Source organism: Trichomycterus rosablanca, chromosome 18 (assembly GCF_030014385.1).
Source record: "Trichomycterus rosablanca isolate fTriRos1 chromosome 18, fTriRos1.hap1, whole genome shotgun sequence".
Taxonomy (NCBI): Eukaryota; Metazoa; Chordata; class Actinopteri; order Siluriformes; family Trichomycteridae; genus Trichomycterus; species Trichomycterus rosablanca.
This window is the reverse complement of record NC_086005.1, coordinates 14,424,902-14,440,680: the sequence shown is the minus strand read 5'-3', so window position 1 is coordinate 14,440,680 and position 15,779 is coordinate 14,424,902. Positions and strand designations below refer to the sequence as shown.

Below are 15,779 nucleotides of genomic sequence, written 5' to 3'. Positions count from 1 at the left end.
TTATCCAATTAACCTGACTGCATGTTTTTGGACTGTGGGAGGAAACCCACGCAGACACGGGGAGAACATGCAAACTCCGAACAGAAAGGACCTGGACCGCCCCGCCTGGGGATCGAACCCAGGACCTTCTTGCTGTGAGGCGACAGTTCTACCCACCAAGCCACTGTGCCGCCCTTTGATCACAACACATGAATCATTAATTCAGGCCTGTGTGGTGATGGTCCTATACTATGGGTCTGTCTGAAAAACTACTGAGCTGCCTTGCTGCCTACTGCCCACCTAGGCAGCTGCCTAAAAAGAGAGGATTCTAATAAGACATTGACTTATAAGGCATATTATTTAGACGCACTACTAAGACAGTGATTATGTCGATTTTCCGCAGTTGTTGCTTACTAAGCTAACACAGTTAGCCTTAGACCTCCAAACCAATAGGCTGAGGTGGCACAACCTGCCAGTATGCCAGCTAACATCTCCCTCTGTGTACCGAAAACAGTTAAATTGTCACAGACAAGCCTGAATTGGCAAATAAATGACACTTGTGCACCTTTATACAAATTAAAACTCATTGAGAATCATTGCTCTTTACTCTGCCATATTTGTGTTTTTTTTTTGGGGAGAACAGTTGTGCCGCACTGAATGTGGTTTGGTTCTCCCTAATTATTTAGTCAGATTATCGCTTAGAATTAAGGCACCTCAGTAGGCAGCATTTTAGGGCATATTTAGACAGCCTTCTTCTAGGGAGTGTGCATAGGATGATGCAAAATTCTGTCTGTAGAGAGCTCACTAGGTTTTTAGACAGACCCTATGTCTGGGAAACCAATAGAAGATCCTCCAAACTGCCTAGCCATTGCCGTGCTGATGCCCATCATTACTTGCAGACATGACCTTGTTTTTTTACTGGATCCCAGTCAGTCCAAGCAACTACTCAGGCAGTCTGACTGGTCCCAGACATTTCTTTAAATGCCCCCTTGCTTTTGCAGCCTTTGGAAAGTTTGTCACAACTAATTGCTTGTTTACGGGTTTCATCCTCCTTCAGGGAGTCAAACTCCCTGTTTGTTTCTGAATCCATTTGACTCTATGCTTAGTGGAGTAGAACGATCGAGTGACAGGTCATGGACATAGATGACAGGTGTCACTAGAGGAGCGGAATGAAAATAATTGCTAGAAAAGGTGTGAAAAAGAAATAAAAAGAAAGAGAAATGAGGAATAGCAAGGTGGGGCCATGTCGGCACACCTCAACAGTCTGGTCGACCTTCGGTGTTAATTAGGACATCTGTGCACGTGCCACCCAGAGAGGCCTGATGGTGTAGTTTCAGTGACTTGTCTTTCAGTCTGGAGAGTCAGCCTCTCATGGTCGGTTCTAACAACACCTATTAATCACCTCTATCTCACTTGCGCTCTCACACTGTGTGAGAGAAAGTGCTTTTTGCTCGCTCTGCCTACATGCCAGCATTCTTGGTCTTGTCTGTCAGTTTTAGCAACCCAGACTAGATCTGAGCATTTATTTAAAAGCATGGTCCACACAACTATGGATGTTGGATGCTTTTACACATGAACTTGCTCTGAACTTTCTCCAAAGCTGTGAACATTTGCATATGTTTCACATTTGAGGATGGATAGATGGAGAAATTGCAGACTACTGATTGGCACCAGCTTTTAAAGTATTGCTTCCAATTTGCATTTCCAGCCAAATGGGTATTACACCATTAAGTTATGTGTAAAATCAAAATCCTACCTCATCACCATTAAAAATTCAGCTATATGTCTTTGTAATTGCTACTCTTTCTAGGTGGTGGACTACCAATAGTTTGCAATCTACTTTAAATTCAAAAGCAGTTATGAAAGATCAACATACACAATGCATTTACATTTCCAGCGTTTAGCAGGTGCTTTTTATCCAAAGTGACTTACAGTACTGTGACAGTACACCGATCAGCCATAACATTAAAACCACCTCCTTGTTTCTACTCTCACTGTCCATTTTATCAGCTCCACTTACCATATAGAAGCACTTTGTAGTTCTACAATTACTGACTGTTGTCCATCTGTTTCTCTGCATGCTTTGTTAGCCCCCTTTCATGCTGTTCTTCAATGGTCAGGACTCCCAGGACCACTACAGAGCAGGTATTACTTGGGTGGTGGATCATTCTCAGTACTGCAGTGACACTGACATGGTGGTGGTGTGTTAGTGTGTGTTGTGCTCCATCAATGCTGATGGAGTTTTTAAACACCTCACTTTCACTGCCGGACTGAGAAAAGTCCACCAACCAAAAACATTCAGCCAACAGCACCCCATGGGCAGCGTCCTGTGACCACTGGTGAAGGTCTGATGAAGAAGATGACCAACTCAAACAGCAGCAATAGATGAGCGATCGTCTCTGACTTTACATCTACAATGTGGACCAACTAGGTAGGAGTATCTAATAGAGTGGACAGTGAGTGGACACGTTATTTAAAAACTCCAGCAGCGCTGCTGTGTCTGATCCACTCATACCAGCACAACACACACTAACACACCACCACCATGTCAGTGTCACTGCAGTGCTGAGAATGATCCATCACCCAAATAATACCTGCTTTGTGGTGGTCATGTGGGGGTCCTGACCATTGAAGAACAAGGTGAAAGCAGGCTAAGTGGGTGTAAAAACAAGGAGGTGGTTTTAATGTTATGGCTGATCACTGGCTGATATTGGCTAAGCAATTGAGGGTTAAGGGCCTTGCTCATAGGCCCAACAATGACAACCTGGCAGTGGTGGGGCTTGAACCAGCGACTTTTTAATTACTTCCCCAGTACCTTAACCACTAGGTTACAACTGTCCTAGCTTAGCTGGAGTGATGTAAAGCACAGTGCAGCTGGACGCTGAAGCAAAGGAAATAGAGTATAGAGTAGTCATAGAGTAAAATCTGCTTTTTTTTTTATTACTGCTTTATGCTGGTAGGGGTCACGGTGGGTCTAACTTTCTCCAAAACACTGGCCACAATGCATTAATGAACCCTGAACATGACCGCCAGTCCACTGCTTGAAGATTTATATACCATATTATACAACAAAAATCTCTGACCCTATTTTTAATATACATAATTTTGGCAGTGGTTTGACTTAGCCCAGGTAGCATAGACATTCCAAATATAACAGTCTATTTCTGTGTGGTCCAAAAACTGTGTTTTGTAAATCTCTAAACAAGGTGTAAGTACTTTGTCCTCTGTATGAAAACATCCAATGAAATATTTATTCCAGTAGTAAGGATTTGTCTGCTTTGTCTTAGGTTCATGCCATTGTTTTCGAAGCAAACAGTCGTGTTGTGATTTTCCTCAGCTCGATCCCGATAATCCCATTCGAGTCCGGTGTGTGAATTATTCAGAAGAGAAGCCGAGCGGCGAAGCGGCAGCTGAGCGTTTTCATTCCTGTCATATGCACGTCGCTCGCTGGCCCACAAATCCCAAGCAATATGGAGGCGATTAAAGTGGGAGCAGATTGCCGAGATGTTTTCATTTCATTTCTTTGTTTTGGGTGCTTTCATCTGGAAAGCATCTCTAAAACGCACCACCCCATTACACACCAAATCACAGGCTAGCCAGAGCACTATTGTTTTTGATGTAGTTTTCCCAGCCATAAGTCAAACCCTGGAGAGGACATTAGTATGGTCTGGTTCGTGGCACAGTGGCTCCCTGGGCGCTGTGAGGGGAAGAAGGGGGGATTTTGCAAATGCAGACTCCCTTCCTGTTCGGATCAGGCTAAAGATTATTTAAATGGTGCTGCCATTAAAAGCAATTGGCATGCTTCGTTTGATATTAATGTGGATTTGCTTTCATTTGTGCCATGCACTCAATCAGCCTGTACCGTGCCAGGTGGCACCCTCACATACACACATTTATACACGTACAAGCACCCTAACACACCCAGGTGCTTGAGATTTAATTGGTGTCAGCTACACTTGATGCTGTTGAGATGGAATAATTGACTCCTAATGTTTCTCTTAGTGTGATGTAATGAAGCTTTGTTCTAATTCATTGCAGGAATATTGGTGCCAGACGGGGAACTAATCAGAGACAATATGCACACAAGTTAATCATTCATTCAGTCATTTATTTTAACTAACGTCAACTCATCCCGGTCAGGGATAGGTTGAGGTACAAATGCACCATTAATAGCATGCCAATTAATTATGTGGAATCCACTCATTCCGCATGGAATCCACTTTTTGTATGTTTTTGGGAGGTAAGAGGTGAGCAGAGTACCCAGACTTAACCCACATGGACATCCAAGAACACACTAAACCCCTCACAAGGGTGACCAGGGGTGAGGATCCAACCCAGGTTCTCAGACCTCAGGACATGGAATCTTACCTTGGCCCGCTCACTCATTCACTCAATCAGACATTGACTTAATTTAGAACAGTGAATCCACCTGTTGTGTGTTTTTGGGAGGTAAGAGGTGAGCAGAGTACCCAGACAATACCCACATGGACATCCAAGAACACACTAAACCCCTCACAAGGGTGACCAGGGGTGAGGATCCAACCCAGGTTCTCAGACCTCAGGACATGGAATCTTACCTTGGCCCGCTCACTCATTCACTCAATCAGACATTGACTTAATTTAGAACAGTGAATCCACCTGTTGTGTGTTTTTGGGAGGTAAGAGGTGAGCAGAGTACCCAGACAATACCCACATGGACATCCAAGAACACACTAAACCCCTCACAAGAGTGACCAGGGGTGAGGATCCAACCCAGGTTCTCAGACCTCAGGACATGGAATCTTACCTTGGCCCGCTCACTCATTCATTCAATCAGACATTGACTTAATTTAGAACAGTGAATCCACCTGTTGTGTGTTTTTGGGAGGTAAGAGGTGAGCAGAGTACCCAGACAATACCCACATGGACATCCAAGAACACACTAAACCCCTCACAAGAGTGACCAGGGGTGAGGATCCAACCCAGGTTCTCAGACCTCAGGACATGGAATCTTACCTTGGCCCGCTCACTCATTCATTCAATCAGACATTGACTTAATTTAGAACAGTGAATCCACCTGTTGTGTGTTTTTGGGAGGTAAGAGGTGAGCAGAGTACCCAGACTTAACCCACATGGACATCCAAGAACACACTAAACCCCTCACAAGAGTGACCAGGGGTGAGGATCTAACCCAGCTTCTCAGACCTCAGGACATGGAATCTTACCTTGGCCCGCTCACTCATTCACTCAATCAGACATTGACTTAATTTAGAACAGTGAATCCACCTGTTGTGTGTTTTTGGGAGGTAAGAGGTGAGCAGAGTACCCAGACAATACCCACATGGACATCCAAGAACACACTAAACCCCTCACAAGAGTGACCAGGGGTGAGGATCCAACCCAGGTTCTCAGACCTCAGGACATGGAATCTTACCTTGGCCCGCTCACTCATTCACTCAATCAGACATTGACTTAATTTAGAACAGTGAATCCACCTGTTGTGTGTTTTTGGGAGGTAAGAGGTGAGCAGAGTACCCAGACAATACCCACATGGACATCCAAGAACACACTAAACCCCTCACAAGAGTGACCAGGGGTGAGGATCTAACCCAGCTTCTCAGGACTCAGGTTGCTATGTGTCACACAGTTGTACTACGGCTATAAATTTTTAACCCTTTTTCCTCTCTGTACAGTCATTGTGTGTGGACGCCCAGTCGGCCCACTGAGATTTAAACATGGATCAGAAATTCAAACTTTGGTCAGAGGTTGGCTTGACCAGGATTTTTAGCAACTTTTTAGCAACCCACATGATTTTTACCGCGATCCAGGCAACACAAACAATGCATCAAAATGAAACACAAAATGAAATATACCTAATTAATGAAAATGGTGGCAATCTGGTCCCACTGTAGTTTACAAGGTCTAACATAAAGCCTCCACAAGGAGGCATTTGTGTACAATTTCTTTTCCTGATTATGTACCTGTTAAAATTCGTTTATTTAATTATTATTATTTTTCTCCGCAACCCATTTTTTGCCTCGCGACTCTTTCCCAGGGTTTGAAAAACCCTGCATTAGACCACTGAGCCACCCGAGGGCTCAAATCATTTATTTCTACTAACTTCTACCAACACCTGAAAACACTGAGTGCAAGGCAAGAATGCATCCTGTAAAGGATTCCAATTTATCACAGACCATTACACTCTCACACATTCACTCACTCAGTCACTCAAGCCTAGGGTCAATTTAGTGTAGCAAGTTCACCTTCTGCATGTTTGGAAGGTAGTTCTCAAAGGAAACTCACACAGACATTGGCGACCATGCCAAGGATTCATCATTGTATTCTTCTAGTGTCTTCCTAATAGAGATAATTGCTTAAAGACAGATGAAGAAGGGGTAGCTATTAACGCCCCTGTAATTATACATGTCTATTGTTCGCATTCTAAATAAAGAGGTGCAGGTTTTTAGAAGAAATGAACTGTTCTCCATCCTGTTTACATGATGACCGATATCTATTCCATCTTCTTCTTTCCTTTTCTTTTTCTGTCTTCGCAGAGGGTAAATATTCAGCATTCTGACATGTGGCAATTTCCTCTTTGTTAATGACAAGAAATTTGCCAATTACAGCTATGAATGTCTCGCTGACAATCAGGCAGCACTGAGCGCTGAGCATCATCCGTGTGGGTGGGTGAGAAAAAGAGAGACAGGGGATGGGGGAATGTGACAAAACGAGATGGGAAAAAAATGTCCCTGACGGAGAAGATATTGAAGAGTGCATATGTGTAAATTTCATTTACATTTATGCATTCAGCAAATAGTTTATCCAAAGAGAATTGCAGTTTAACCAACTGAAGGTTGGAGTTAAAGGGCAGTTGTAGCCTAGTGGTTAAGGTACCTGTCCAGTAATCAAAAGGTTGCTGGTTCAAGCCCCACCACTGCCAGGTTGTCACTGTTGGGCTCTTGAGCAAGGCCCATAGCCCTCAATTGCTTAGACAATATGCTGTCACAACTGTAAGTCGCTTTGGATAAAAGCATCTGCTTACAGCCAAAAATGTAAGTTAAGGGGTTGCTGAGGGGCTCAACATTGGCAGCTTGTCAATGGTGTGGCTTAAACCAGTAACCTTCTGATTACTAGTCTAGTGTCTTAGTTGCTGAGTTTCAGTATTGTAGTCTAGACTGTTTCAGTGGGCACCAAGACCCATATCAGCCAAAATTCAAGACTAAGACCTTACATCAGTGCCTTACTTCACAAACGTTCTTCTTAATGAATTGGCAGAAATTTCCACACAATCCACCTACTGTCTTGGTACAATGCTTCAGCAGGTCGTGTGGGTGCCATACAATTTAAGGGCCCTGGGCCCTTCCTTCAATTTACGTCTGTGACGTTTTCACTTTGTATTTGTGGAATATCTTTGGATCCTTGAGTTTCTTTCTACCTTCTAAAAACAAAGTAGTAGGTTGGTTGGCAGCGCTGGATTGTTTCTAGATGAGTGTGTGATGTCCTATAAAGGACTGGTAACCTGCCAAGGGTGTGTTCTTGCATTTTATCCAGTGCTGCTAAATAAAGGCTTTGGGGCTCATATCCAGAATGAATAGTGAGTAAGAAGTACATGGTAACAACCAAACGTGTGGATTAAACCTGGGTCTGTGCGGCACCCACACTTCCAGCTGTGCCATCTGAGTTTTATTCCAATACATTTTAAAATAAAAGAATACATAGAATTAGACAGAAGACTGGATCATTTTAGCTTTTACTGTTTAAAATCAAACCTTAAAAATGGACCATGCACAAGCGCCAAAGACCCGAAGAACCTGAAGTGATGTTAGCTATTTTTTACTGCATTTGCTAGTTCCTTTTTGTTGTCCGTCAAGTGCTCTCAGCCGTGCCAAACAGCTGCTTCTTTTGTTTAATTTTTAATTAAACACTGCAGCGCTTGACTTCTACACAGGCAATTTGGCAAGTTCTTGATTTGAGGGAGAAATCAAACAACCACTCGGTCCACATTATGTACATGGTTATGTCCGGACTGTGGTTTAAAACACACTAACTTCTGATTTCCGTTCAGTTAACGGACCAGTCCTGATTGGCACAAAACATTTTAGCTTGCTTTTCATTTTACTCACGAGTCCAGTGCTAAAATGTCAGAATGTGTTAATAATAATTGTTCAAGTCGTTTTTAATAGGGAATAACCATGAAAAGAAAGAAGCTGTTTTATGTGTAATTCATATGTATAGAATTTCAGGATTTACTCTCAGTCCCAAACTGAGTTATTTTTAACATTATTCCTCCCCCTATTGGCTGCTCCTGTATTTAGGGGGTCAGCACAATGGTCCACATATCAGACTTACACCAGTCTTTATACCAGATGCCTTACCCAGCACAGCCCACCTCTTGCACTGATAAGCACTAATGAGCACACTGACAAATACACCTCTTAATGGCTAGGCTGCTTCGACCATCCCCCCTTTTGACAGTTGCCAATCATGTTCTTGCAGAACACTGAGCACCACTGAGATTCGGACCCGGGATCTCTGGACCTCAGTGGTAGCTAACATTTATCACTGCGCCACCCGAGTGCCCTTTCAAACATTCACAATGGGGGGTGGGGGGGGGGGGGGGTGAACAGGTGAGAACAGGTGAGTGAATGTCTTTTATGAAACTGATCAATTTATTTTCATTTATTCATTGTCTGTTTTATCACTGCCTTATCATGGTCAGGGTCATGGTGGGTGCAATTCACTGGGCGAAAGGCAGGAAACACCCTGGACAGGTTGCTAGTCCATCACAGTGTAAACACACACACAGTCACACTTATCTTCAAGTAACCTGACTGCATGTCTTTGGACTGTGGGATGAAACCGGCGCTCCCGGATAAAACCCACACAGACACAGGGAGAATATGCAAATTCCACACAGAAAGGACCCAAATAGCTCCACTTAGGAATTAAACCCAGGACCTTCTTGCTGTGAGGCGACATTGCTACCCACAGAGCCACCAATATGTCTTTAATATGTGCTTAATGATAATGCAATATGGGAATTTGTACAGGGCAGTTGTAGCATAGTGGTTAAGGTACTGCACTAGTAATCTATGGTTCACTGGTTCAAGCCCCACCACTGCCAGGTTGCCACTATTGGGTCCTTAAGCAAGGCCCTTAACCCTCAATTGCTTAGATAATATACTGTCACAGTACTGTAAGTCGCTTTGGATGAAAGTGTCTGCTAAATGCCGAAAATGTAAATGTAAATATGAGCTTAATATTAATGCAATTAATGTTAATGCCTAATGTTAATGCAATATTGTACATTACGGAGGTTGTGAAACCATGGAAACCATTTACCATGTCCCTGGTGGTGACAACCCCACTTTCAGTTAGACTCTAGAGATGAAGTAAATAAAATACTTATTTGAGATGTACTGAATGTACTATATTGTAAAGCTTAGAGTCAATCCCCAAACAGTCAAATCCTGGATTACATGCATAGGTAATAGGGAGTTGCATTCTAAGCATTTGAGAGTAGAATTTGATCCAGCTCAGATTTAAATTATTGTACATGCTGTACACTTTTGCCCCTCTTAACAAAAACATGTGTGTGACAGCTCTGCATGTTACCTCTTTTTTAATTAAACGCCTCCAAAAGTCCCTGCATGTTCCTGTATAAACACGTCGAGCACCTGGAGTGGACATACAGTCGTGAAACCTTGTCCTCTATGATATCTAGGTTAATGATGCCCCTGATGGTGCTCCTATTTATTTTGAGCAGCTTTTCCTCTAAAGGTTTGTGCCCGTCCCTGGTTTGAACTGTCACTTTTAGTTAGGATCTGCAGATTGTGTTTGGCATTGTCGCCACCTGCGCAGATTTAGCTCAAAGTAGGGAAATATGGCACAATTCAGAGTCAAACTCCCTGCTCCTCTGGGGGACAATAAATATCAGCGGAAATAACAGGATCAGCGTCCCAGCAGGGAATGCTCGCCTTGATCATTAGACTAGCACAACACACACACATTGAAATTGCATACAAATAGACGATTCAATAAATTCACAACTGCACCTGCACACAAACACAGATGCATCTTAAATTCCATATTTGGATCCCGTTTCGAGGAAATATTAGGGTGTTTAGATGCACCCACATGCCCACACAAATAATCCTACCACTGCATATAAACACAAGCTCGAGCACACCAACATTTACACGCACAGACACCTTCCCACTTCCCGTCAGACTGTTTAGTGTTTGCCTGTTTGTCTCGGTAAACTGAGACGCACATAATCACTCCAGGCTGCCTGGAGCTCGGTGGATTTGAATGTGATCCTCATTGATTTCGGTCTTATGCCCACTTCCTCTCAATACCACCATTATGCTGACTGTATTGTAGTTCTGAGACTAAGATTTTAATGGTGACTAAATGTGTCGTAAAACCATCTAAGTATAGAGAGTAGACGTTCATTTTGATTTGCATTTGAGACTCCAGACGACCGTCCAGAGATATCCGTGGACGTCCGTTGTATCGAGCCAGTCTGGTCTGACTTAAAGTGGATGTCGATTTGCATCCAGTTCTGGTCCACTTAGATCTGTCTTAAAAATATTGGAGCCCGACTGATATACAGCTCGTCAAATCCTTACACGCACTCGTACGGGACATGTCATGACAGTTTTGAGATTGTGTGGAATTGGAATATAAATCTGTGTCAAAAAGGTTGACAAATTATTATTTCATGAGTTTTTTGGGTTTTCCAGAAATATACAGTCAGTAAGGTTTACCAGAAACTAGATAAATAAGGTAAAGAAATGTATTAGCCAACATATACTAAATAAATGTGCTTATTTTACTACATTAAATGAGGGACAGTGGTAGCCCAGTTAGACAGTGGAAGCTTGGTGGGACAGTGGTAGCTTAGTGGGACAGTGGTAGCCCACTGGGAAAGGTAGCCTAGTGGGACAGTGGTAACTTAGTGGAACAGTGGTAGCCCAGTTAGACAGTGGTAGCCTAGTGGGACGGTGGTAGCCTAGTGGGACAGTGGTAGCCCAGTGGGACAGTGGTAGCACAGTTGGAAAGTGGAAGCTTAGTGGGACAGTGATAGGCCAGCTGGACAGTGGTAGCTTAGTGGGACAGTGGTAGCCTAGTTGGAAAGTGGTAGCCTAGTGGGACAGTGGTAGCCCAGTTGGATAGTGGTAGCCCAGTTGGACAGTGGAAGCCCAGTTGGACAGTGGAAGCTCAGTGGGACAGTGGTAGCTTAGTGGTTAAGGTACTGGACCAGTAATCAGATGGTTGGGCCCTTGAGCAAGGCCCTTAACCCTCAATTGCATAGATTGTATACTTCCACAACTGTAAGTCGCTTTGGATAAAAAGCGTCTGCTAAATGCAGAAAATGCAAATGTAAAATGTGGTAACCCAGTTGGACAGAGGTAGCCTAGTGGGACATTGGTAGCCCAGTGGGACAGTGGTAGACCAGCTAGACAATGGTAACGTAGTGGGACAGTGGTAGCCCAGTGCGACAGTGGTAGGCCAGCTGGACAGTGGTAGCTTAGTGGGACAGTGGGCAGTGGTATTCTAGTGGGACAGTGGTAGCCCAGTGGGTAGAGTGTTGTGCTATTAATTGAAAGGTTAAGCGTTTGAATCCCAGTTCTGCCATTCAGTGACTGTTGGGCCCTTGAGCAAGGCCCTTTACCCTGTCTGCTCCAAAATAAAGGCGTTCTGTCCTGTTCATTCTACGTGCAAAGTACCTTATGGACCAGTCCTGTTTGTAGGGGTTTCTCTACATGAGCTGTGTGTATGTTTGGGCAAGTAACACTCGATCATTCCATTATTCCATTATTAACACTGTCCTGAGCATCTTGGCCGATCCCCACCTCTGATCACTATGAGGATTCAGCATGTGGAACATCCAGGTTTCTCTTTTGTCCCACTGCCCAAAAAATTACAGTGGGTTGCCCCTGTGTATTAGTGAGTGAGTGTGAAATTGGGTTTTGGCAATATGTTGTATTTACTATGTTAGTTACTACTACTACACATAATATTGGGATGGTTGGCTACAGTCAATTGTTATTAGATGTAACTAGATGCCCCGTTCAGGGTGTATTCTTATCCTGATTTGGATTTAGTTTTTAATCCAAACCATTTATTTTTCTTCTTTCTTTTATTCTGACTAAAAGCCACGTCACAAACATCTGGCAATATGGTTTTCCCGTTAGAAGTCTTTTAATCACCGACAAAGCAGTGCGCTCTTTGTCTGAGAGCATATGTGCTTTATTTGACGACGCTGTACATAAAGCGTATAGGGACTGTTATCAATGGCGGTATCAGGGGAGTCCAAGCACATATAGAATATCACAGGATATTGCACCATTGCATGACCGAGCCCCCGCCCCCAGTCAGCTTTTGCTGGAGATTACGAGCACACACACTCAGACACAAACCTATTAAATATTTATAAACAATAATGGGAAGCAATAAAATTGAAAACTGCACATTATACGCAGGAGTTTGCTCTTATCGTGAGCTGATCCCTTTAATGACTGGAGGAGGCCATCAAGCAAAATGGTATTTTTAGTGTCTTGGCAAATCATACAGGGTCAGCTATGAATCTGTCTGCTCAGCTGTTGCTCGTACGGACAGGAATTTCCACCTGAATAGCGGAGATGCAGGCTGTATTGTAGACTTACTCGGACTGTGATTAGCTTTGTGCAGGGTAACATTTTGGGTCTGGTGGTTACAAGGTAAATTCCAGTAGCAGAGCATGCAAAAGTATTAGATGCTAGCCATTTTGCAGGGGGGTCTTGCTGTAGGTGTACAGTTGGAGACTTGAGCAATTTTCATCTTTATACAGTGTTTATCTTCAATACAATTTCTAGTTTTGGTTGGGGCACTCTTCTCCTCCCAGCACTGCCAGAGAAATGTTTAAAAATCCGAACACTACTGCTGGACCTGCTACACCAGTACAACACACACTACCATGGCATTACTACGTTAGTGTCATAGAGGTGCTGAGTATGGTCTACCACCCAGATAGCATCTGGTCCTGTAATCCTTTTGATTGATAAATTTAGGTACAGAAGGGTTACAAATTGTGCAAAGCAAGAGATGGGATACATTCAGTAATCGTATACCCACATTGTTCATTTACATTTACATTTAAGGCATTTAGCAGATGCCTTCATCAAAAGCGACTTACGGTAGTGTGACAGTATACAGTCTGAGCAATTGAGGGTTAAGGGCCTTGCTTAAGGCCCAACACCAACAGCCTGGCACTGGTGGGGCTTGAACCGGTGACCCGTTTACTAGTCCAGCACCTTAACCACTAGGCTATAACTGCCCTATTATACTATATTTACATATTCATTTTCAGCATTTAGCAGACGCTTTTATCCAAAGCGACTCACAGTACTGTGACAATATATTGTCCAAGCAATTGAGGGTTAAGGGCCTTGCTCTGGGGCCTAACAGCAGCAACCTAGCAATGATGGGGCTTGAACCAGCTACCTTTTTTGATTACTAGTCCAGTACCTTAAGGCTAGGCTACAACTGCCCTAATATAATATATTTACATTTAAATTCTCAGCATTTAGCAGATGCTTTTATCCAAAGCGACTTACAGTAGTGTGACAGTGTACAGTCTGAGCAATTAAAGGTTAAGGGCCTTGAACCAGCGACCTTTTTTGATTAATAGTCCAGTATTTTAACCGCTATGGCTACATTATATATATTATATATTATATTAGGCTACAACTGACCTAATTTAATATATTTATATTTAAATTCTCAGCATTTAGAAGACACTTTTATTCAAAGCAGTCTGAGCAATTAAGGGTTAAGGGCCTTGCTCAAGGGCCCAACACTGGCAACCTGGCAGTAGTGGGGCTTGAACCGATGACCTTCCAATTACTAGTCCCAGTACCTTAACCACTAGGCTTCAACTGCCGGCACTTGCTTTGTACTACTTAGTATAATATTGTGCTGATAATCATAAATTAGAATATATTAGAATGTATTTTGACCAGTTTGTGTACTATAAATAAATCACTGAGTGTATGAAGATAAATGTTAGCAATTCTGGTACTAATATCACAATTAAAAATAGAGATTTGTTTACTAGCAGTGCATCCATCAGTAGGTTGGCTAAAGTGATATTTACTCAAATGAAAAGCTGGCGTTTTCTGTGAGATCAGACAGATTCTGATTGTATTGTGTCAGAAAGTACCAGAAAAAAAATCCCTTCAGCTGTGGAGTTGTTGGAGTTGTGGAGTTTCCATTAGTTTTATAAGTCAGTAAAACATTTCTATTAAACACTCAGCACATCACCATCACCACCATGACCTTGCCTTTCTTTAAATCTCTTTTAGAAGATGTACAGTTTGACACCGTGTACAGTTCAAATAATTCTCCGCTTCTAAAGTGCTATTAAGACCCAGTAATGATCAACATTACGCTGCCTCCTCTTCGTCCTCCTCAGCCGAGAGACGGCATTCCGAATCACAGCCGCCGGTGACGCTTGATAGCAGCTCGCATAGATTTAAGTCCTCTCAGATCTACTGCAGTATCGACTCGTCACAATCTGTAACACTGCCTCCTCAGGGTCATGCAGGGGAAAAAAAACAACTTGATTTATGGTCAAATAAAGCCTCCAAACAGTTACACACTCTCCAGATATAACCTCAGGTCCAATATTGGCATCATTGGGAAATAGGAACTCATAAGGAAAGGTCGAGGAGGCTGTCAGCTTCAGGAATAGCACTGTATTTCCTTCACATAATGTCTGACTGGGCCTCTGTTGTGGGACAAATAAAAGCAGAACATGATAGATATTGACATTTTATGGAAGTTCAGGCTACGCCAACGTAAGCACTTTTGACTTTATATGACTTTTTGGAAATGTAAGCTGGGACGTAGTGCAAGTTTGACTTTGGATGTGTCACTTTTAGTGGAAGTAAACTGGATTGATGTCTGTTAGATATTATGGTGTATATTACTTAGAGCTGTTAACACATATAACAACTGAAAATTGGTTAGCATTAGCCTGTATTCTTTTCAATGGGGTTGTCTTACTGGTGCAGTGTTAGGTTGGGAGTATTGGTCCTTGGTGCTGCCATTTTTACTAAGCATTTAATTTCACAGCTTGAACCTATAAACTTCACTCAGGTACAACAGCTCATTCAGTAATGGTATCATGTAACAAAACAATAAACCCTTTTTTTAAATTCAGAGTACATTGAACTAACCAAACACTTCTAATCTGCTTTCAACTTCTTATATCTGCAGGTGGAATGGCTTAAGAACGAAGAGATAATTGACCCTGCGGATGACCGTAACTTCTACATCACCATTGACCACAATCTGATCATCAAACAGGCTCGTCTGTCTGACACCGCCAACTACACCTGCGTCGCCAAAAACATAGTGGCAAAGAGGAGAAGCACCACAGCTACTGTTATAGTCTACGGTAATGCTGAGATTATTTATACTGTACATTTATATAAACATATACATATCTATGGTTATGTTACCATCATATATATCACCAACCAAATAACTGGTCTGGTCTGTGGTGTATATATTTATAAAAAATGAAAGGGACACCCATTGGACTCCACAGACCAGATGTTATTTGGGCTTAGATGCTGCTGCCCAAGAATAAAGCCCCTACCTGAAAAATAAATGACCTCCAGTGTCAAAATAAGGTTAGTAGAGGAGTAGTAGTATAAAAAAACAAAAGGGACCCACATTAGACCCCCACAGACCAGATGTTACTTGGGCTTTTGCCCAGAAATAAATCCCCTGGTCCAAAATTGAGATAATAAAGTTTGTTTCTGATCCTA

The 15,779-nt window shown here is 42.7% G+C and overlaps 1 protein-coding gene across 1 annotated transcript in view; it reads left to right on the top strand.

Annotated features, from left to right (window-relative positions):
* unc5cb (unc-5 netrin receptor Cb) overlaps positions 1-15,779 on the top strand; it is a 262,930-nt gene that overhangs the window by 184,323 nt on the left and 62,828 nt on the right. Inside the window, exon 5 of the mRNA XM_063013743.1 lies at positions 15,223-15,403. Within this exon, the coding sequence (XP_062869813.1) occupies positions 15,223-15,403 (181 nt within the window). The remainder of the gene's footprint in view (positions 1-15,222; positions 15,404-15,779) is intronic.